The sequence below is a fragment of the Balaenoptera ricei genome, chromosome 7 (assembly GCF_028023285.1).
Source record: "Balaenoptera ricei isolate mBalRic1 chromosome 7, mBalRic1.hap2, whole genome shotgun sequence".
In the NCBI taxonomy this organism is placed as follows: domain Eukaryota; kingdom Metazoa; phylum Chordata; class Mammalia; order Artiodactyla; family Balaenopteridae; genus Balaenoptera; species Balaenoptera ricei.
In genome coordinates this window covers 29386048-29409655 of record NC_082645.1, presented here as the reverse complement: position 1 = coordinate 29409655, position 23608 = coordinate 29386048, and the positions used below count along the sequence as shown (strand labels likewise).

The following is a 23608-nucleotide window of genomic DNA, read 5'->3' as shown; positions in this document are numbered from 1 at the left end:
AATCAATAAACATATGCTTTCTTAATGTCCAAGGTATCAATAAGCATATACTTTACTAGTATTTTAAAAATCCATAGCACAGGGCTTCCCTGGTGGCGCAGTGGTTGGGAGTCTGCCTGCCAATGCGGGGGACACGGGTTCGAGCCCTGGTCTGGGAAGATCCCACATGCCGCGGAGCAACTGGGCCCGTGAGCCACAATTGCTGAGCCTGCACGTCTGGAGCCTGTGCTCCGCAACAAGAGAAGCCGCGATAGTGAGAGGCCCGCGCACCGCGATGAAGAGTGGCCCCCGCTTGCCGCAGCTAGAGAAAGCCCTCACACAGAAACGAAGACCCAACACAGCCATAAATAAATAAATAAATAAATTTAAAAAAAAAAATCCATAGCACATATTTTATTAGTATTCCCAGAAATTCCATTATAATCAACAAATGGAAAGGATTTTATTGTCAGTAAAGCCCGTGAAACTTAGTTGTCTCATTTTTCCAGATTATGTGGTATGTAGACAGCATGTAGTCTCTTTACCGATAGAAGGGATGGGATAAGACCAGCAGTGTCATATATGATTCCACATGGAAGTCCAAGAATATCTTGGGATTTTCTAGATTTTACATATCAGAGAAAATGCTCTGTTTATGTTATGAGATATATTTATAATTTTAATACACAAATAAGTGAATGATCAAAATTGTTCAAACTATAGCTTTTGAATACATTCTCATGGTGGATATTTATGCCTCAACCACTATGAAACTCAGACTGTTATTGAAAAGGACCTTTCCCTCTTTCTTTACACTGAATTCAGGCTCTTGCAGATCTTTCATAATTTCTGCTTTGAGATCAGGTGGTGCTGTTGTACTAAAGTTGCGGGTTTCTGTCAAAAAATCCCAAAGCAGGTCTCCATTTTCATTGCCGTCAATAAAACAGTCAGATATGTCCATGGTGGACAGAAGGTCATAACACTCATACTTAATCCCCATCTTGTCCAGCATCTGCATGAGGTCAGATGACGTGACATACTGGCAGAGCTCATCCCGGTGTAAGTGAGATCCGTACTTTTTCCACAGCTTGTTCCAGCTACTGGTTCCTGTGCAACAGAACAAAATTCATGCTTTCAGTTATTCTTCGTTTCCTTTACCTACTCTGCCAACCAGTACACTAGATGCTTGGACTAGAGCAGTCAATTTAAAAAAAAAGAAATTCTTGCCTTTGTGTAGCTCAGTTCAAGGAGTGAAGGGGGTGGGAGGAGAGAAAGTTAAATAAATAAGTAAATAAATCATATATCAGATGGTGCAGAGTGCTAATGAAAAACAAATCAGAGCAAGGAATAAGGGGGATCGAAGAGTTGGATGGGTTGCTGTTTTATATCAGGTGGTCGCAGACAGTCTCTCTAATAATGTGACATTTGAGCAGAGACATGACAGCAAGCCACACAGATATCAGAGAGGAGATTACTCCAGGTAGAGAGAAGAGCAACTGCAAAGGACCTGAAGCAGGAACAGGCTTGGCATGTTAAGAACTAGCCAGGAAGCCAGTGAGATTGGAATTGAGTGAACAGAGGGGAGCATGGAAGGAGAGGAGGTTGTATGGGCGATGGTGAGGAGTAGATTGGGTGCTAAATCGTATGGAAAAAGATGAGAAGCTGTTGTAGTGTGGTCTAATAGAACTTTCTGGACTCTTGGACATGTTCCATATTTGCATTGCCCAGTATCGTAGCCACTAACCACTTTATGGTTATGGAACATGTGAACTGTGGCTAGTGTGACTAAGGAAGTGAATTTTAAGTGTTACTTCATCTTAATTCATTTCACTTTCAGTAGCCAACTGTGGCTTCCATATTGGACAACACAATATTAGAGTGACTTAACCTGATTTGCATTTTCATAAGGTCACTCTGGCCACACAGATGGGCTATTCTCTATTGAGAATAGACTATAGGGGCGTAAGGACAGAGCAGGAAGGACAGTAAGAAAGCTACTGCAATAATCTGGGTGCTAGATGATGTTACGTTGCACCAGCAAGATTGGAGGTGATGAGAAGTGGTTGAATTTTTTATATATTACACTCCTAGATCCAGTGCCATTTGCCAATGATTTGGATATTGTTAACAATAATAATTTGGATAGTGAAAGAAAGAAAAGAATCAGTGATGACCCCAGTCGGTTTGGCCCAAGCATCTGAAAAGAGAGAATTGCCATAATTGGAAATGGGAAGAATGAGGGAGGAACATTTTTAAATGTGTTATCAGGCATCTGGTTTTGGAAACATAAGGTTGAGATACCCGTTGGACATTCATGTGGTGATAGGAGGAAGGCAGTTGTTTATGTTAGTCTGGTTCAGAGGAAAGGGTCTAAGAGTAAAAATTGAAATAGAAAGAAAGAGCACAGCAAATACAATGATAGTTTACCCCAACCAAAGATGGGGTAGCCTCTCATGTCTGTACAATTACAGGATGCTGCCTTGCACTGCAACAGCTCGGTTGAGTCCTAAAAATTTTGCCCCCAGCTTTAGAAGATATATTAGCAGTGTATGTTGTATTTAATTGAAAACCTGGCCCAGTGTAGAAGCTAAGAGATACAGCATCTGTGGGAGAGATAGGTTGGACCGTTCTGACACTTCATGAATGAGATGAGGTTTGGTATTTAGTTTCTCAGAAGCTCAGTTTTCTCATCTATAAGATAGAGATTACCTCAAATGCAACTGCAAGTATTAAATGAGATATTTGAAGTGAATCATTGCTCAGTGGTAAGCACATGGCAGATGTGTAATAAGTACTTACAAAATAAATGAATATTATATGGAATTACTTTGATAATGTATTTCCACTGGTTGTAATCTTGAGAATGTGAAAAGACAAATTTGCTGTTCAGAAATCTGTAATAATACTAATAAATCAAAACAAAAGAACAGCTATTTATGGACTTTCTAACATACGCATCTAATACTGGGCTATTACAGAGATAGTGGATATGTGCAGCAATTAAGAGTGGTCTCTAAAGCCTGACTTTCTGAGTGTGAAGCCTGGCTTTTCCTCTTACTAGCTTTATGAACCTGTGCCTCAGTTTTGTCATCTATAAATCAGGGATAATAATAGAATATCTTCATAGGATTGTTCCAAGGATTCACCAAGTTAATAAAGTAAGGCACTTAGAACCATGACTGGCACATAGTAAACACTGCTGAAGTTTTATGAAATTAAGTTGGACTTGGCCAAAGCAATATAAGAGAGAACTTACAACTCAATGAGTTTCCAGGATTAAAAGTTAAGATTTCAAAGGCGTGAACTATTTTGGTTCCGAAAGCTCCTTTATGATGTAATGAAAGTAATCGGACTCTCCAGAAAACTATACAAACACTATATAGCCACACAATTCTGCATATAATTATAGGGCGTTGGCCTCATGCATGGGCTTGGCTAAAGTCTCCTGATTTAACTCAACAAAAGAGAATAACCAAGGCAGAAAATGGTAAATAATAAATAAATAAATAGCCTAGATAATTGATGTTCCACTAACATTTCAGAAGAGGGAATGATAACTACAGGATAAGCTCTAGAAGAAGGTGGAATTGGAATGAAGCAGAAAAAAATAAAACCTCAGTTCAGTGAAAAAAAAAAAGAGAGTCATGAGCATGTACTACAAAAATCTTTCATTTCAAAGACAGTGACTGTCTAAATAAGAATTTGCCTGCAAACAAGACTACAAGAAAATAAATATTTCAGTGGTTGAGGAAAGGCTCTGTTATCATTCACCCTGGCAGAGAAAAAAGAACCAAACACTAATTGCGGAGAATTTGCTGGTGTCAGTGTTCTGTGACTCAGTGCCATTTCTGAGCTGAGCAATTAGAAACTTTCTGACTGATACATTATCATAATGGCTCCCGGTGGGCACAACATATGGTGTTACTTTTGTTTTCAACATGATATAAACCAGGTCCCTCACCCCCCCACCCCGTATTAAAAATAACACACCATGATTTGCCTCCTTCCTTAGATAAGGAGAGGGCAGGACAGAAAATGTCACTGATCTCCTGGCTAATCTCCTGTAACCAGATAAGTTGCATTTTAATTAGCAACTCTCTCAACGAAAGCCTGGCTACTACATTTGGAGAAAAACATGCCACTAACATTATTTTAGTGTGGGATACTCCTCATTTCAAAAATCCACCTCTTCTTATTTCTCTTTTTTTTCATCCCCAAATCAAATCGTTTATCATTATAATCAGGAACTTCTGTTTGTTATAAATAAATAAATATTTACTGAGCTGGGCTAACTCTTTAATGGATACTTGGGAACCAGAGGAAAGCCTCTGTTCCCTCCAGCAGCATGTATTCAAACGGGCTGACCAGAAAAATACTGTCATTTAATTCTGATTTCAATTTCTCTTCCTTTTCCTAATTAGTTTCACTTGCCTACCCTTCATTGCTTTTGTCTGCCTATTGGTGTGCACTGTGTGCCTGTGAGTATGTGTATCTTCTTTATTGAGTCTTTTATTCCTGTTCATTAAATCCATCTTCAAATCTCCAGAACTTTCTGTATTTTCTGATTCCATGCCTATCATGTTAGCTAAAACATGGTATCTTTTTCTGAATGGACATTCAGAACTAGTTGTAGTTGGGATCGTATAAGGCAGAAATAATAAACAATTATTCAGTTCAATTCAAACACATTCACTGGGTGTCTTCTTCTAGGTGCCAAGGGTTTTGCAAAGATCTGGAACTAGAGATAAGAGGCAGAGCCTTCTGCTCTCCAGGAACTCTCCTTAAACTCCCTATCTGCCTCTGATCAGAAATTAGCACCTTTTTGAAAGTATGTACATGTCTGAATCCTCCATTAGATTAGGAGCCTTTCAAAGGTAGAGGAGTAACAGTCATCTTTGCAACCCCAGAGCCTAGCAGTGACCAACTAGAGGAGCTCAACAAAAGCTGAATGAACCAAATCTACACGACTATCCTATGCAGCCAACTTGGGACCAAGAGTGTAGGCTCTGTTTGAATATGCTGAATACATCTGTCACCTTAACCAAGCTAGGTGCCCTGCATAATTAAATCTAGAAACTGACCCCGTATTTCATTATCTTAGAATCTAATAAATTGCAAAAAAAATGGGTGTCCATATGGTGCTCAAATAACTGAATAATTTAGTTTATGCAGAGAGAGAGCGCATCAGTTCAGTAACAGGTCAGTGTCTGACTCGGATGGACGGGCAGGAGCCTTAGCTGTGGGGCATATTTAAGATGACCTTTTAGAGCAAGATGTTAATCCAGACATACCATTATGTGCTTAGGTGAGATACTGGCTTGATGAGTGTTCTTAGGAATTTAACTTAGTGACTAGTTCTAAGCTTGCCCGACTCTGTCGGCATCAAGTACTCAGTTTGCTGTGTTGCAGTGAGGCTATGGATGACAATATTGCCCCGAAAGAAAGGAAATACACAAACAGGCTTCTTCACTTCTGGGTAATTATGAAGCAAATTCCATTTAGAAAGTGACTGCAACAAATGTGATAAAAACAGAGCCTAGTGTGAACCATTTTGGTGCAGGTGTTTCAAGTTTTAGGGTAATATTCAAGTTTAAGGAATGTTTTCTTTGGGCAAGTATGAAGAATGGGGTTTCAAGAATTATAGTTGGGGCTGAGAAAGTAGTTTAGGGTAATGGTTTTTCTACAGCGGTAAGGTAGGAAGTTGATCAGGCACCTCAGATGACCTGGGGAGCTTTCCCAAACTTGCCTGCTATCCACCGACTGGTCTGGCAGATAGGGATTTGCAGTGATATCATCAAATGAAAAAGTGACTAATAAAAATGTGGATCAATTCAATACGTGTTAATTGACAACGATATAAAACAAATCTGATTAGAAAGTTCTTGTGATTAACTTTGTTTTCACTGTTGGAAATTGACCATGCTCTATTTTCCTGAAAGTTGACCCATATATTTGTATCCGTTTTATGAATGCGACAAAGCAGTTCTTGCTATTTTTACAAAAGAAGCCCATAGGCACTTCCGTACACCGAGGGCCCAACAGAATTTATCTCAGAGAAATATACTGTTGTTAAGATGGGTTTATAGGTGCACAGGTTTATCTAGGTCAGAGAGGCAGAGCAAAAGGGAGTTAAACTGCTCTAGGTAACAAATAAGAGGGGTAGAAGGGGGAAGTGAGGAGCTGGTATCTTAGGAAAAGCACGGGAGTTAAGAGGGTTGTGTGTTACCAGTGTTTTCCTCTTTGGGATACCTGCCTCCCACGCTGTGCGCAGTAATGAAAAATTGTAAGCTGTGTGCTGAAAAAGTTAGTAAAACATCTCCACCGTCAAACTACAGAAGGAATAAGTTTTGACTCAAAATACCTTTTTTTATGGAAGCTAACTGGTTTTTGAGCTTTTACTCCCTTTCTTTGATTTTTTCCCCCATGAATGTATATAGACATAGTACATGTGAACTACATGTATGCATAGTTGCCATATTATGTAGGTATGATTATCTGGAAATAGGCCTTGCATGAACTAAGACTCACAGACCAAGTTCACACAGCTAGGAAGTGCCTGAGCATTCTTGATTTTATGTATCTTCCTGCATTTCACTGGGCCTGTTGTGGTTTGCACATATCCTGATGCCAATAAACCATGGATTCTATTAACGTATTCATGATGTAGCCAGCAGAATACTGTATCCATAAGGGCACTTAGTCCATTCTCAGTTGCTTGTAGACTGCTCATGCCACTTTCTAAACCTTAGGCTGGCTTTTTCTTATTGGTAGGCATATACTCATAGAGAGCTGCCTTCTGACACTCAAATACTTGACTTCTGAAAATATTTAAGCATAAACGAAATATATATAACAGTGGATCTGCATTTGATATGAAATATATCCTTAAATCAAACATATATGACTACTGGATGAATTGCTATTTCTGCCTGCAACACTGTTTCTTTATTATTGATACAGATTATCAAGAATAGACTGCCCTCAGTGTTGATAACTAAATTTACTTCTGCATTCCTAAATGCAGTACAGAGTGCTTTACCCAAGTGTCCTAATTTAGAGAGAGGTTGGTGGGAAACATCCAGTTTACAGAAGCCCTTCTAAATGGTAAGATAGAACTCTCCCACACAAATGAGTATTTTTCACTAAACTGAGATAAAAATAGTATATCAAATGTTCCCTTAGAGAAGAGGTTGTGTACAGGAACTCTCATTTGCCAAACTCCCACAAGAGTTCAAACCCAGGATTATAGGCAACAGCTGTGTTTGCCATCCTTAAAGCCATTCCTCATATTTAAGAATACTTGGGGACTTCCCTGGTGGCACAGTGGTTGAGAATCCGCCTGCCAATGCAGGGGACACGGGTTCGAGCCCTGGTTCGGGAAGATCCTACATGCTGGGGAGCAACTAAGCCCATGCACCACAACTACTGAGCCTGCGCTCTAGAGCCCGTGAGCCACAACTACTGAGCTCCGGCGCCACAACTACTGAAGCCCGCGCACCACAGCGAAGAGTAGCCCCCGCTCGTAGCAATTAGAGAAAGCCCACGGCCAGCAACGAAGACCCAATGCAGCCAAAAATAAATAAATAAATACATTTATAAAGAAAAAAAAAATAAATGAATTTTGTGACCTATGGTTTCTGAGTACAGGGTCTGGTATAAGCTGAGGCAGATAGAGGCTGCTGTGTACGGGGAGTGAACCTGCCTAGCAGTGTGTGGACAATCCACAAAGGCTGCTGAATGAAAGAAGTAATGAATTAATGAATGCAGCAATGTCAGTGTTTCATTTGCTGATCTGTTTACTTATGTTCTCCGTGTGGTACTTATTGTATCACTGGAAACAACATGACATGATCAAATGCCTTCTTTGGAAAATAACACGACAAAACAAAACAAGTGAACTATTTTTGATAGTTATTTGAGAAAACCTAAATGAACAACATTGATAATGGCTCTAGAAATGCAAATTAATCAAATATGATAGTGTCCCAAATATTTAAACCTTTATTTTATTGATATTTATTAATAAACATCACAGAAGAGAAAGAGACATTCCAGGGACAAAAAGGAGGTAAATAGATATATTTACTATTTTTAGTCTCGTTAAAAACATTCCTATCAGTTGTATCTGCTGTATGTTAAATGAATATTTTTTATATAGAGACAACAAGGATATATTTTCCCGAGAGAAAGAAGTAAACAGACATTTAATTCCACTGGAACTCCTAAATTGAAAGCTGTTGTGAAGGACTTTCCTAATACTGTGTTAATTAATTGACCCTGATCAGAAGCCAAATCAAGAATTTCATAATGAAGATGAAATATACCAGCTGCCTTCAAACACATCCATCCATGCGCTATCACTGTTTTAAAATTCAGGCTGAAGGAAAATAACTTACCGGACACAACAGCAATGAGAATCTTAGCACTGGTAGCTAAGAGACTATGGAAGAATTTCAGGGTGGCTGGGATGTCTTTTACATAATACAGCATCTAGAAATGAAGGAAGAGAGAAACGAGATGCTTTACTATGTCAACGTCTTTGTTGCTTGGACTGAATACTCACTAGAAGGTTTGATGTTCAAGTTGAGTGGATTTTTATTCAACAAAACACTTAAGAAATTTAAAAATTAACGATGTTACATATAGAGATAGAATAATAGTGTGAGAAAATATTTGGGGAGAGGGGAAACTATGGTATTTACTCAACTAGAGTCAAACAGCTTAAACTTTACTCTTTCTGGCTTCATTAACACAGACATTTATAGCTCGAGACAGTCTGCATTCCACATGGGGGCAGTGAATTCTAATGCTCACTCTATATTTTGTGAGTTTTAGTAGTTCTGGGCAAAAATGGTGCTGGAACCGTAAAAACATTCCATTTCATGGAGCGTTGCTTTAAAATTAAGCCCTTTGCACTAGCTTCACCATAGGCTCACAGATGCTTTTTTTAAAATCATGGAAAATGTGACAGGCTTTGATGTTGACAGATTCTCTAGGGAAATGGACTGGATAAAGCCTAAAGTTACATGCATGGTCCCAGGGTGCTAGGAGTCAGCCCACCCTTTTTTTTTTTTTTAAATTGAAGTATAATTGCTTCACAATACCGTGTTAGTTTCTGTTGCACAACAAAGCGAATCAGCCATACGCATACATATGTCCCCATATCCCCTCCCTCCCATCCTCCCTATCCCACCCCTCTAGGTGGTCACAAAGCACCCAGCCGATCTCCCTGTGCTATGCGGCTGCTTCCCACCAGCCAACTATTTTACATTCGGTAGTGTATGTATGTCGATGCTACTCTCACTTCGCCCCAGCTTTGCCCTCCCACCCCGTGTCCTCAACACCATTCTCTATGTCTACCTCTTTATTCCTGCCCTGCAACTAGGTTCATCAGTAGCTTTTTTTTTTTTTTTTTTAGATTCCATATATATGTGTTAGCATACAGTATCTGTTTTTCTCTTTCTGACCCAGAGTGAAGTAAGCCCACCCGTTTTTAATAACTGAACCATCTCTGGTGAAGTGCAGGGAGAGGTCTTTCCACCCAACACAGATAGAGCTTGGAATTAAACATTGGCAGTAGAAAGTTTTCCCTAAGGACTTACATCCCTGGAATCTACCCCCAGAGACACTTCTTAACGTCTCATCTTCAGCTCTCTTAAACAAGAATTCAATGTTTTATGTAGATGCCATGATAGAATTTATTGCATAAAGCAAAAGCAACCTAAGCTATGCCCCTCTCACACAAATGAACGCAATACAACGGAGCTGCACACGGCTTGTGCAGTATCACGGGCCATATTTAGTATCGTGTCACTCCATGCTGTTCATCACAGGGACCATGCATAGACAGGCACCCAGATGCAGCTAATCCACAGGATGGCTAACAGTCCGTGACATGACCTGGCTGAAAAGAGGAGGTGGGTCATAGCAGGTGCTCTGAAATTTGATCTAATAGACATAGAATCTCTGCAGTTGATTATGAATATTAAGTTGAAGGATGTCATGAGAACGCTAGGACTGTTAGGAGCAATGAAAAGAGAAATAGCACAGAAAAATGCAGAGTAGATGGAGAGGAACAGAGCAGTAATGCAAAGGAAGCAGAGTTGCTATAAGAAAGAAAGAACAGGGCTTCCCTGGTGGCGCAGTGGTTGAGAGTCTGCCTGCCAATGCGGGGGACACGGGTTCGAGCCCTGGTCTGGGAGGATCCCACATGCCGCGGAGCGACTGGGCCCGTGAGCCACAACTACTGAGCCTGCGCGTCTGGAGCCTGTGCTCCGCAACAAGAGAGGCCGCGATAGTGAGAGGCCTGCGCACCGCGATGAAGAGTGGCCCCCGCTCGCCGCAACTGGAGAAAGCCCTCGCACAGCAATGAAGACCCAACACAGATTAAAAAAAATAAAATAAATAAATAAATAATAATAAAAAAAATGATAGTGTCTATTAACTGTCGCTAAATATAAGCACTAATCCATTCCTAATTACTGTGTTTTAAAAGCCAACACTCTTCAAACACTGAGATATTTAAAGAAATGGGTTAAAATAAATAAATAAATAAAAGAAAGAAAGAACAAACGTGGAGCTTTTGAGAGAAACTGGAGAATGATCTCTGAAGCTGCAACATTATATAAGAATTTTATAAGAATGGGATCTGGAGCATATGTGGAGGGATTGGCTTTTGATAAAGGGAGGCTTTTGTAATAAGAGGAAAGAAAGACATGGCGCATACAGGTGCAGCTATGTTTGTAAATTTGGAGAGTGAAAGATGATTTTCTACCTGATGGTTTCTCTTTCTGCCACAGAATGGGAAGTGAGGTCATCAGTTGGAAATGAGTGGTGGGGGAGGGATTACAGGAGGTGTAAGGAGACAGAGGGAGGTATGAAATAGTTATACAGGTGACCCTTGAACAAGGCAGGGGTTAGGGGCATCAACACTCTGTGCGCAAATATTCACACGTAACATAGAGTTGGCCCTCCCTATATGCAGTTTCTCTGTTTCTGGGGTTCTGCATCCAGTCATGTAGCATTTATTATTGAAAAAATCCACATATAAGTGGACCCACGCAGTTCGAACCTGTGTTGTTCAAGGGCCAGCTGTATGAGAAGGTGGGAAAGTAAGTCTAGTAGAGAAACATTGGTTTGCTGAGCAATGTTAAGCACTCCCTTATAGGTAAAAGATTTTGTCCGCTAAGAAAGCAAAGATGTAGGATTGCCTGGGTATGCTGATCTTGGAGTCATTTCTTCCTATGATTTTAAAAACTTTATTCCTGTGGGATGACTGTGCTTGTGGACTATAGAAAGCAAAAAGCATCTTGTTGTTTATCATGGTATTTCTAAAATATACACATCTTCTAATGGTAGCCAACACCCAAAGCCTATACACCTATATGCTATCCAGATACGTTAGTGACCTCTGGAAGTATGTCCCCATACCACCTACTGAATTGTCTCCCCCTTTCCAAGAAATACACTATCGTATTTCTAGGAAATACACTATCAGTGCTGGACCATGGAAATAAATTCCTATTTAATGACTGACTAATGTCAGTAACACTTTGTTGACCTGAGAAATCACCTAGCCTGCCCTTCTGTCATGTGCACACGAGCCAGGTCATCAAAAGAAGGCAAAAGCAAGAGGATTCAGAAAAACTCTGGGATGTTGGTCCATCCAGACCATTAGAGTTACTGGAGAATTGTGTTAGGATGTGTTACACTCTACTATCTATGAACTTTCAATCCCACAAAAGTTAAGCCAGCATTGAAAAAAAATCAGTAACTATGGGGGTATTTTGCATAGAGAAAACTGGCTTTTTAAATGTTACAGAGAATCTCTTAGTATTGTCAACATCTTTAACTTCAATTTGGACAGATAATGGTCACTTGTAAAATCAGAAATCAGATTTTCATTTTTCTTTTTAAAGTTAAAATATTAGGTACTCTGAAATATTTCTGAAAAATCTTTCTTCTGAGAGTATATAACAATAAATATTTCTTACCTGAATCATATGAATAAAGTCCCACTTCTGAAGTTCTTTTTTCTCCATCATTCTATTTTGATATTCAGATGATGTCTCCTTATGCCAAGTAAACTTTATGTTCTCGAGGTTTGATGTCTTGGCTACAAGCTCTAAAATACGGAGAAAAGGTGGCACACCATCAGTTTTAACTGCAAATTCGGAACCCATTTCCATTTAGAATTGTAATGCAATCAGTGTTATATACATAACAGATATAAAGCACATTTTTCTTCTTTATAAATCTCCAGAAGACCAAGGAGTTCATCCTAGTTTTTCCATTAGTGTTAAATAAAATTAGAGAATGGAGTCAATAAGAAATAATTATGAGAATCCTGATCAGACATAGGTACTATTATCTCAGTGTTAATGGGAAATCAACTGGTGAATTTTATCAATGGAAAATTGATGTAAGACAGGTGATATGATTCTGTAACTCAGGAATCAGCAAACCATGGCATGGGCCGTATCTTCCCACCACCTATTTTTAAATAGACTGCAAGCTAAAAATGTACACTACTTTCTGATTTCATGCTTCTTTCATATCTTGTGCCATTACACTTTTAAATGGGTGAACAAAATCAAAAGAAGAATAATACTTCATGATAGGTAAAAATGATATAAAATTCAAATTTTAGTGTTTATAAAGTTTTATTGCAACATACCCACACTCATTAGTGTATGTATTGTCTATGGCTGCTTTTGGGCTTCAGTGGCAGAGCTGATTAGTTGTGACAGAGACCATGTGGCCTTCTAAGTCTAAAATACTTACTATTTGGCCCTTTTTAAAGAAAAGTTTCCTGATTCCTGCTGTAAGCAATGAAACGTAAGCTCTTTAAGGGCAGGGATTCTGTTTAAATACCTCTGAATGAATTAATGACTCTGTCTCTAAGAATAAATATCAAAAATAATAGTTGATGACCAGGGGAGGGATGGAGAGTCAGTAAAAAAAAAAAAAAAGGGGGGGGGGATTCTAATCACTATTTATATTCTGAGATGTTTAGTCATTCCTGCCAAGAAAACAAATTAATCAGGTTCTTCTCTCAATAGGCTTACAAAGAACATACCACAGCAGCTATGTTGTTAATGATTGAAGGGATGCATTTGGGATGACAGGCCTTTCAGAATAGAATTTGATATACAGCACCATGGATTACAAGTACCTTTGTACTTGGTGATTTGTTCAGCACTTGGTTCAACAACTTCATTGTTGATACTAACTCCTGGGTATTGAGCCTGCACTTTGGAGAGGATATGAAGATCAATTTCACCTGGAAGAAAAGCATAGGGAACAGATCACCTCAGTCCAGAAAGAAATGATTAAGAATAATCTGAACGAGTTTATTATCTCTAGGAAAGCCCAGCGTAAATAAAGAATACTACTCAGCTGTTGCCCTGCCACAATGTCTACGATGCAGAACAGCTAAGTTGTAAGTAGGAATAATAATGTGATTTGAGGAGGGCTATGATTGCTATTCATTCATTCATTCATATAGCCTTTATTTAATATCTATTATTATATTACAGTAAGTCTAAGATGCCCTTCATTATAGGATGCAAACAGCCCTTCTTTTTATATCCCTAAATCAGAAAAAACACCGTCAATTATAATTTTAAGATTTCATCAACGGGAAGATGTATATCAATTTCAGAGATGTTAAGTATGAAAAAAACACGCCAAAGAATTGATAAATTAGGCTAGGCCAGATGCATACAAAAAATATGTCAAATACAAAATATGTCAGGTATAAAAAAGGATAAAAAGGTATATCAGACATGTGCCGTCAAAAACACCATGGTCTAGTGGTATAGACAGACATGGAAAGAACCCTGGCTGGGTTGGACCAAGGTGGGAAGGAGAAAGGAGACAGCGAGGGGGAGGATAGGAGGAGAGGCCAGAGAGAGGGAAAGCTTCATGGCAGATCACTCCTGAGCTCTTTGTTACAGGGTAAGTGGAAGTTAGCCCAGGGCCTTCTGGGGAAGTGGGAATTGCAGGTAGAGAGGACAGGAAGTCAGGAAACAGAATCGTATATGTGGGACTACTGGCAATTCAGAGTTTTGCAATGTTAGGCAAGGCAGTGCCTCCATGCAAGAGGTGATCCCAGAGAGGTAAATGGAGAGGAAGTTATGGCAGAATAGATATTTATGCATTAATTCATGCACCAATGATTAATTGATTACTTACTATGTACCAGGCACTACACTAGGCTCTAGCAAATGATGGTAAGAGGAGCAAATAGATACCTGCCCTGATGAAAATTTAGTCTGCAGGTGACTATGTAAGAGAGATAAGATGATGGTAAGTTGGATAGACTTGAGTTCCAAACCTGTCTGATTCGCTTACTTGGTATTATGACCTTTGGAAATTTGCTTTATCTCTCCAAGGTGCATTTTCCTCATCAGAAAAACAGCAGTATTAATAGTACATAATTTATTGGGTGAGAGGATTAAATGAGGCAATGCATATAAAGCACAGTGCAAAATAGAGTTGGCACCTAATAAATGTTAGCCGTTCATTATTTTTATTGTTATCATTGAGTCCCTCTCTTTAAAAATCTCTCTTCTTTCCCTATTACTGATGCCTCCAAATTAAGTTTGCACTTTTATTCTCTTAGTTATGATGTTGACCTTCACTAAAACAGACTTATGTGCTGGCAAGACTAGCATATGAAAATGACATTAGTCTTTAACATTTTGGCATAAATGGCATTAACAGAACCTTTCCAAGGTTAGATATGGCGGGCGAAAAAAGCATAGGTCATAAGACTGAGAGGTCTGAAAAGAAGGAGATGAGGAAGATAAATCAGGAACAAAAGATGCTGGGCTAGGGAAAGAGGGCCGTCTAATGGTATAATGAGAGTCCCAAGTACTGGTAATGGGAGACAGTGGGGATTAGGGGGGAGAAGATATGGGAAGGAAGCTGAAACAGAGGATGAAGAAGCCTATGTGACAGTTTTCTCCAAAGCCGGCCCCACCAACCTGACACCTTTTAGTCCTTCCTTAATCATTATTCTAGCCGTCATTTATTGGCCACCTATTATTTGTCAAACACTGTGCTAGGCACTTGACTTGAAACATCTCACTTAATCCTGACCACAATGCTATCACAAACGCCACAGTATTGTTCCCAACTAGATAAGGTGATTTGAGTAATTTGACACTGAGGGGACATTAATGTGCCTAAAGTTTAAGGCATACTTGTCTGACTCTGAAGTGTTTGTTTTTCTAACAATTTCATACTAAGAAATAGGAAAACACCAAATACTAAAAGGACATAGGAAGTTTATCTCTACAGTAATTATTTTTGGAGGGTACAAAAGATAACTAAGGCAAAAGGTTGATAGGAAAATCTGTGGGCTAATGAGAAATAGATTCCAGCTTGCCCCAAAGGCCCAGAGGCCAAAAGTTTTGTTCTTGCCTCTATCAGCCTAGCCATATATTTTATTTTATTTTATTTTTTCTATTAACATGCAATGATTTTACTATTATTATTTTTTTAACATCTTCATTGGAGTATAACTGCTTTACAATGGTGTGTTAGTTTCTGCTTTATATCAAAGTGAATCAGTTTTATATATATACATATATCCCCATATCTCTTCCCTCTTGCGTCTCCCTCCCTCCCACCCTCCCTATCCCACCCCTCTAGGTGGTCACAAAGCACCGAGCTGATCTCCCTGTGCTATGCGCCTAGCCTTATATTTTAGATTAAAAAAATCATTAATTCTGAGGCTCCCAAATCCAACATTTAAAATTCAGATAGTGGGATCTACCCAAATGGAAGAATGTATCTAGCACATCCCCAGGGCTCGTTCCAATCTTGTCCCTTTCCCAACCTGCAGAATGTTCTACCATAGAGCCACCCAGTCCCGCCTCCTATGGCAATGACAGAGGACACAGTGCTAGAATTGCAGTGGAGACTCGGAACCCATAGGTTCACGTAACAACCTCTATAGAGCGTGAGCGCACGTGTGGACACGAACCTTCTGTGCATTCACTGCTGGGTCCCTAGCAGAAATGAATGAACAACAAGAGGAGATAATGAAATTATTTCCTCAGGGGGTAGCACATAAAATGCAGTTCTGACTCCATAAGTCAGGTGACCACACTTCTTGTTTGCCAGGGACAGTTGCACTTGCTCCTGGTGCTAATGTCCCATCTGGTTTTGTTTCCTAAGTTTCTTTAATTTTTAACAAAATATTATCACTGCAATTTTATTTTTGAAAATACTTTTTTAAAAATAACTATATTTTAAAGTTTTTTGTATTGAGATATAGTTGATTTACAATATTATATTAGTTTTCAGGTGTACAACAGAATCAAAATTTTTATAGATTATACTTCATATGTAGTTATTATAAAATATTGGCTATATTCCCTGTGCTGTTGTACAATATAGCTTATTTACTTCATACATAGTAGTTTGTACTTCTTAATCCCCTGTGCCTATCTTGCTCCTCCCCCCTTTCCTCTCCCCACTGGTAACCACTAGTTTGTTCTCTTTGAGTCTGTTTCTGTTTTGTTATATTCATTCTTTCATTTTATTTTTTAGATTGCACGTATAGGTGATAACCAAATATTTGTCTCTCTCTGTCTGACTTATTTCACTTAGCACAAATACCCTCTAGGTCCATCCATGTTGTTGCAAATGGCAGAAGTTCATTCTTTTTTTATGGCTGAGTAATATTCCATGGTGATATATGTATCACATCTTATTTATCCATTCAACTGTTGATGAACACTTAGGTTGCTTCCGTATCTTGGCTATTGTAAATAATACTGCTGTGAACATTGGGGTGCATGTATCTTTTTGAATTATTGTTTTTGTTTTCTTTGGCTATATACCCAGGAGTAGAATTTCTGGATCATTTGATAGTTCTAGTTTTAGTTTTTTGAGGAATCTCCATACTGTTTTCCATAGCGGCTGCACCAATTTACATTCCTACCAACAGTGTACTAGGGTTCCCTTTTCTCCACATCCTTGCCAACATTTGTTATTTGTAAACTTTTTGATGACATAAAAGAACTGTTTTATAAATTGACTGATATAATAAAAACAATTTGTTCAATAAATAAATATTTTAAAAAACTGTAATAATTTTACTCCTTTTACTCACTCCCTCCCACTCTCACTCTTAAAAGTATCCTGGGTTTGACAATAAACAATGTCACCATGCTCATAAGGCACTTATTTTCTGTGTTATGTTTGTTATTTATAACAGACTCTATTATTTCTTATTGTGAGATTATATATATATATATATATATATATATAGAGAGAGAGAGAGAGAGAGAGAGAGATCTCCCATAAGACAATATATTCCTTGATCTCATACCATATGTAGTTTGCATTCTTGTATCACTCAGAAATAAGAGAAATGCATTTTAAAAAATGATTTATATGAGCCTCTTTCCCCCAAAAAAGAGAGGCAGTAGAGAGGTAGTTCGGATGTTCTGTAGTATTACAGTCTAAACATTTAGCATTCAGTTCTAAATAAATTTAGTTACAAATATTTTCTTGATACATCACCTATACTGTTTACTTTCCATCCAGACATCCAAGCTTTGCTCTTTTCTTCATCTTCCCTCCCTGGCCACCTGTAAGTTTTCCTGCTATATGTTTCATTACTTTCTCTTTTCCATCCATACTAGCAATGTCCTTGTTTAGGCCCAAATTACCTATCTCTTGGAATACTAAAATAATAACCTAAAAATTCAGCCTGTCTCTGCTGAACTTGGTCTCCCTCAAAGCCATCACTACAACAACCATTTAAAACCCTGAGCTAATAAGCAAGCCCAATATTTCTGAGGTTAAAACCTTCTAATGACTAATCAACTGGATTAAGTCCAAACTCCTTAACTGAGCACAGACCACCTTGTCTGCTTTCTTATTCTCATCTCTCACAACTTCATATTTTGAAACTCTTGTCTCTAGGAACCCTGAATTTCTTGTATTTCTAGGCTGCGCTCTCCCCCTCGCCCCCCCATTGACATCATGACTCTTCCATACATTTTGCCTGCGCTCTCTCCTCTGCCAGGAAGTCTCTCCCCTCACTGCCTCACTTCATCTGACTGACTCTTAGGCATGAACTCTTCCACACATCACTAACTACCTTCGTAGTCTTTCTCACAGAGCCTAGCAGTAGCATCAGAACCCATCAGACAGAAGCTGCCAGTTATTTGACTGGAGTTGGCAACACAGATAAAACCTTGTGTTCCCTGATCCTGAATTAGTGCTTTAATTCACTTATTTTATTCACTAGCAAAGGCTTGATTCCAATGAGTTTGTTAAAAAGTATCAAGGACTCTAAAATGCTAGATTAAGCAACTGAGCAGGTTGATCGTTAATCACTGAAAAGCATGTGAGGGGTTATCAGACCCTATAGTACCATGAGCCAGCAGTAAAGAGATTCAAACAGTGAAAAAAAAAAAGAAAGAAAGAAGATCATTTGTTCTTTCTCGGCTGAATCCTTCTGAATAGGAGCCATAACATTATGAATGTGTTCCAGTATCAGACATTAAGTGCCCTGTAAAGGCTTTTAAAGAGCACCCAAGCCAAACTAATATGCCAAAAGAATGGGGGAAAGTAAACTAGAAATGAATCAGTCAAATAATTCAGAAATTCTCTACAAATTCGGGGGTAAACAAAAGAAACGTGGAAGCCAGCAGTCTGCTGCTTTTATTGTGCATCGCAGAGCCTTCTGGAAATCTTAACTTTCAGGTCCAGAAAACAACATTTAAGAGGAATAAGGCAGTACTTATTCATTTTATAGTCAGTCTCCTTTCATATATGATCTCTCCTTAGGCATTGCTTGATCATAATTCTGGCAATTGTAGACTACTTACTGATGACATCCGAAGCCTTTAGGCCAGCAGTTGTTTGAGTTAACTAAAGCCTTATTATTACATGTTTCCCCCTAAAGCTTTGGAACAAAATCTGCAAAATTTCCTGTGACAAATGGAAAAATTATAGGGATTAAGCAAACTCTTTCCAATATACCATCCTTCTTTTTTTTTTTCTTTTCTTTCCTTCCCTCCCGCACCCCCTTTTGTGACTAGCAAACCAAATTAATGATTTTGGAGTCTGGGCATTTTATGATGATGTAACTGATTTTCTCAGTTGATCAATATGTGGAGCTTGAGCAAAGTTAGGAAAATCCAAACATGTGTCAGCATGAATCAAAAATTATTTTCTATTAGGCTGGGTTGTGGGTTGTTTTTTTGTGTTTTTTTTCTATTAGGCTGGGTTGTGGGTGTTTGTTTTTTTTTTTCTGTTCTGTTCACTCCTGTGTTATTTTCTATCCTGACTTTTTGATTTGGGAAGTTAAATGAAAACTAAATTTTTAAAATCTCCTTCCTTGCAAATCTCTTTCCTTTGTACTACTCCATCCCTCAAATCAGCTGCAACTATAGAATGACTTCCCATGTCTCCTTTCTGACCTAAGTTGAGTGTTTTACTTAATTTCACAGTCAGATATTTTTGTGGTTATAATATCTTGCTTTCATATGGGCCATATTTTAAATGCATCATACCTATATTTGAAGAGCGACATATAATTGAAACCTCTGACAGTGGAACTTAAAAAGTTCAAAAACAGGGAAAAGGTGGGGATATTCTCTTCCAGACAACTTTTCTCCACTCCCTGAACTTCAAGGATATATTTCATGAGATAGCAGAGGAATGTTGCCTTTTTGCTTAAAACCCGAGGTCATTTGATTAAAAAGGAAAAAAAAATATATGAAAAGGAAAAGTTAGAGGCTATAGAGAAAATTGAACTCAAATTTTGTATTCACTAGAAATATCTTATGCAAATTTGTTAATATCTCTGCCCTTTAAATTGCATATCTGTAAATTAGGGATAATATGGTCTACTCTTCAGGGTCACGCTGAATGTTAAAGGCATTATATGGAGATAATTTACCACAGTTCATGATATATAGTAATAATTACATAAATTGAAGTTATTATACATTAAGTCAACAAATATTTTTAAGCACCTACTAAATGCTAGGTTCTAATCATTGGAGATACAGCAATGAATAAAATAGACAAAAACATCCAACCGTTATGGATGATGATAAGTCCCATGGAGAAAACCAAGGCAAAAACTAGCTAGGGGAAGCCATGAGGGGAAGCTCTGTGATTTTCAGTTGGGTTGTCATGTAAGCCTCCAGGAAAAGGTGACATTTAAGAGAAGGCTGAAGGAGACTGGGAAAGAAGGAAATGAGGATTTGCCTTTCTAAATGGGCAGCTCCATAATAAAATGACACTGTGAAAGAGCACTCATCATGTATTCATGATGGCTTGTCTTTCTGACTGAGCTACATTCAATGAAACACAAAGCCCAGCTTGAGAACCCTGGGGCTGCCCCAAAGAAGAACATCCTCCAGGCCAAGAAAATGGAGGATTAAAGACTGGTCAAGTTATCTCCAGCCATTTGATTTCCGTCTATTCTTGCTTCATTTCTAATATAAAAATATATGTGAATTCTTCAGATTATCAGCAGGAAAAATTTTATTATATTACAGTTGCATTAAGATTACGATCTTCCTTTTTCCCTCTACTAGAATATCAGGCACAAAAAAATTGTTTCTAGGGAGAAAAATTGCCCAGATAACTCTCTGCTTAGTGATGAAAAATAATTTCAGCTATGGGTTTGCAACCAGAACAAGAACAATCTGATTCTGAGCTGTAGTGTAAAAGATAAAAGATTCTTGACGAGATCCCTTCTCTTTCCTTTCTCTCTCAATCTCTCTCTCTCTCTCTCTCTCTCTCTCTCTCTCTCTCTCTCTCTCTCTCTCTCTCTCCCCCTCCCCCTCCCCCTCTCCCCCCCCGGGAGCCTCAGTATGGAGGCAGTTCTGTCAGTATGGAAAGACAAGAGTAGAATATTAAAATAGCTGGAGAGTCACAGGAAGGGGATTATAAATATAAATTCTGAGCCAGAAGGGCATTGCCATTTACTCTCGTGTGTCTCCTGGCTGTTGGCCCAGGAACAATACTGCCTGATTGCTTTGCAACTTCAGAAGAAAAGCCATGCTACCAAAATGTTCTATGAAACACAAACATAGAGAAAATGTCCCAAAGGGTGCTGAGCACTGAAGTGTAGAGATATTTGATAAACAACTCAAAAAAGACTGCGTTTTGCCTTACCTTTCAATTTATACATTTTAAACATAAAGATATTTGCTACTTCAGCACATACATAGAGAGGTAAATTCTATACCTACCATATTATGATGTTTATAAGTCATATTGAATTACCCTTAATAAAGTACCAACTTTCTTCTACCTTCTTCATGCCCAAAGACAGGATTTATAAGATGAAGCTACTTGAGCTGGCAAAGGTAGTCCAAGATAATCATGTAGTTGGTGTGATTTCATCAATATCAGCGTGCATGCGTGTTCTTACGCACTCCTAACCTTCACAATCTCTCATCTGACCCTTACACCATTGGCCCGCCACATTAATAGTGGTTAAAACACAAATGTTGCCGAGGAAAATTATCAGCCCTAGTGTGAGCAGAGTCTGAGAGCCTGTTGCCCTTGTAGGAAAAAAAAGCAAGAAATAATCAACAGAAAACATCAAGGACCTGAAGGACCAGAGAGCCGACAACCACCATCCTCTTGATCCACATCACCCTCACTCTCATCACCATGGCCACCATGTCCTCGCAGCAGCCATGGGAGAACAGACGGACTCTGAAGAAAAGCTCTGCTAAGCTACAACGCAAGCGAGATTGTTCTTAAAGTATTCATATGGGTGCAATACTATTATTGGTGAGTCAGAAATAGCCAAAGGAAAATTGTCATGAAAACGTGTGTCAGAACAGTGCTTTGGGCGTCAGCCAAACAGCTGAAGGAACTGTCAGAAGTCAGTGAGTCTATTCTTTACCATCATCTCTCATCAACTATAAAATTATAATTTAAATTGGGTTTATGTTTCCTGTCCCTGGCTGTAAAATTAATACTATAGAAAACTCAAGACATAGAAGTGTAAAGTAAAAATAAAATAAATATCTCATTACTGGAGAAAGCAAAGGTATAATGTTTTGGTTTATTTTCTCCTAAGTTGTTTTTTTCCCCTTTGAGAAAATAATTTTCTTTAGTTTACCCAGGAGAGATTATTATGTATATGAATTATTTTGACTTTCCCACTTGAGAGTTAAACCATGAATATATCAAAATTTATTTGAAAGTGCTATTCGTATTCTCAAAAACGGATATGTGGAATAATCAATTTCATTATTAACCTTTTATATATAATATAAATAAAAGTATATATCTAAAAAAATATATAAATGTGTGCATTTATATGTGGAAATATATATGAATATGTATTTATACATAGAAATACATTTTTATATATAGTTTTTTATGTATAGTTATACTTAGCTTTAAGTTTTTTTGCTATTCTGAGGCATCTGACAATGAACCGTGAATTTTTGGGCAAAAATCTTTTTGCAGATTAATTCCAAGAACCAGAATTAATGATTAGAATGAGATCCTTGATCTTTGGTGATATAAAACAAAACAAAACAAACAAAAAAACAGGTGTCAGACACTAGCTGCTGAGAAAGGATGCAGGCTAAAGAACTAAAGAACATTCTTAGAGGCCTTCTGAGCAGGCAAGACCAGTCCAATTGTTGGGACCCTTGGAGATGGGGGGCTGAGGTACAGGGTGGGTGGGGAGGATATACAGAATCTATGAGGAGAGGCTGAAGCAGCAGCAGGGGCTGTGTTGGGACATCAGGAATTGGCTATTTACCAAGTATGTCAGTATTTTAACAACCAGCATCACAAGGGCCTTGTGCGATAGATGAATATCAGAACTGTTCTTGATATATAATGCCACGCTACTTTCAGGAAAACTTCGTTTCATTTCAAACTCTTACCTTTTGTACATGAAAGCTTTCATGTCACTGTAACCTCATCACTATTGCATATTTGCTTTTTAAATCTTCTCAAATTGTTCTCAGTAAAAATTTGAACTTTTCTTCAAATAGTTTTCTTATATTTTGTACTGAATATATTAGTAGCTCAGCCATCCAGTATTTTTTTACCATTTCTATCAGTTTGTTATTGTTAATAGAGACAAAGCCTCAGAAGACCCTGGGCATTGACCCCAATCTCTAGGACCCCCAATCCCCTTGTGGCATATATGATTAGGTTCACCATGTATAAAATGAAGATGACAGCAGACACCCTACACCAGGGTTACGTGACTGTGTGTATTAAATTGCAAAGTTGTATTCAATAGTGTATGTCAAGTAGAAGCATATTCACCGACTAAGAGACTGTGTCCCAAACTGGCACAAGAACTGGGAAGATACAAACTTGTCCTTCAGCAAAATTACACATAACCACATGCCACAGACTTTCTAGTACATTGTAAAATAATCAAAACTGTAAATGAAAAACACTCAGATGTTGACCAAAAAAGAAATGTGGATCTACCGTATTGCTTTCTTCCTATTTTACCTTTATCAGGCCATTACTGCATTCTTATTAATTTTAAGGCTATACAACTGAGTTTATTTGCTTTTCTAAGTATACAGTCATTTAATCTGCAGATAATGATAGCTTTGTCTTCACTCTGCTCTTTATCCCCATTTTCCTG

At 38.3% G+C, this 23608-nt stretch overlaps 1 protein-coding gene across 1 annotated transcript in view; it reads right to left on the bottom strand.

Annotated features, from left to right (window-relative positions):
• Positions 1–380: 380 nt before the first annotated feature.
• Positions 381–23608, bottom strand: part of HNMT (histamine N-methyltransferase) — a 36618-nt gene continuing 13390 nt past the window's right edge. Inside the window, exons 3-6 of the mRNA XM_059927121.1 lie at positions 13154–13261; positions 11973–12103; positions 8376–8469; positions 381–1086 (exon numbers count right to left, since the gene is read on the bottom strand). Of these exons, the coding sequence (XP_059783104.1) occupies positions 731–1086; positions 8376–8469; positions 11973–12103; positions 13154–13261 (689 nt within the window). The 3' untranslated portion in view covers positions 381–730. The remainder of the gene's footprint in view (positions 1087–8375; positions 8470–11972; positions 12104–13153; positions 13262–23608) is intronic.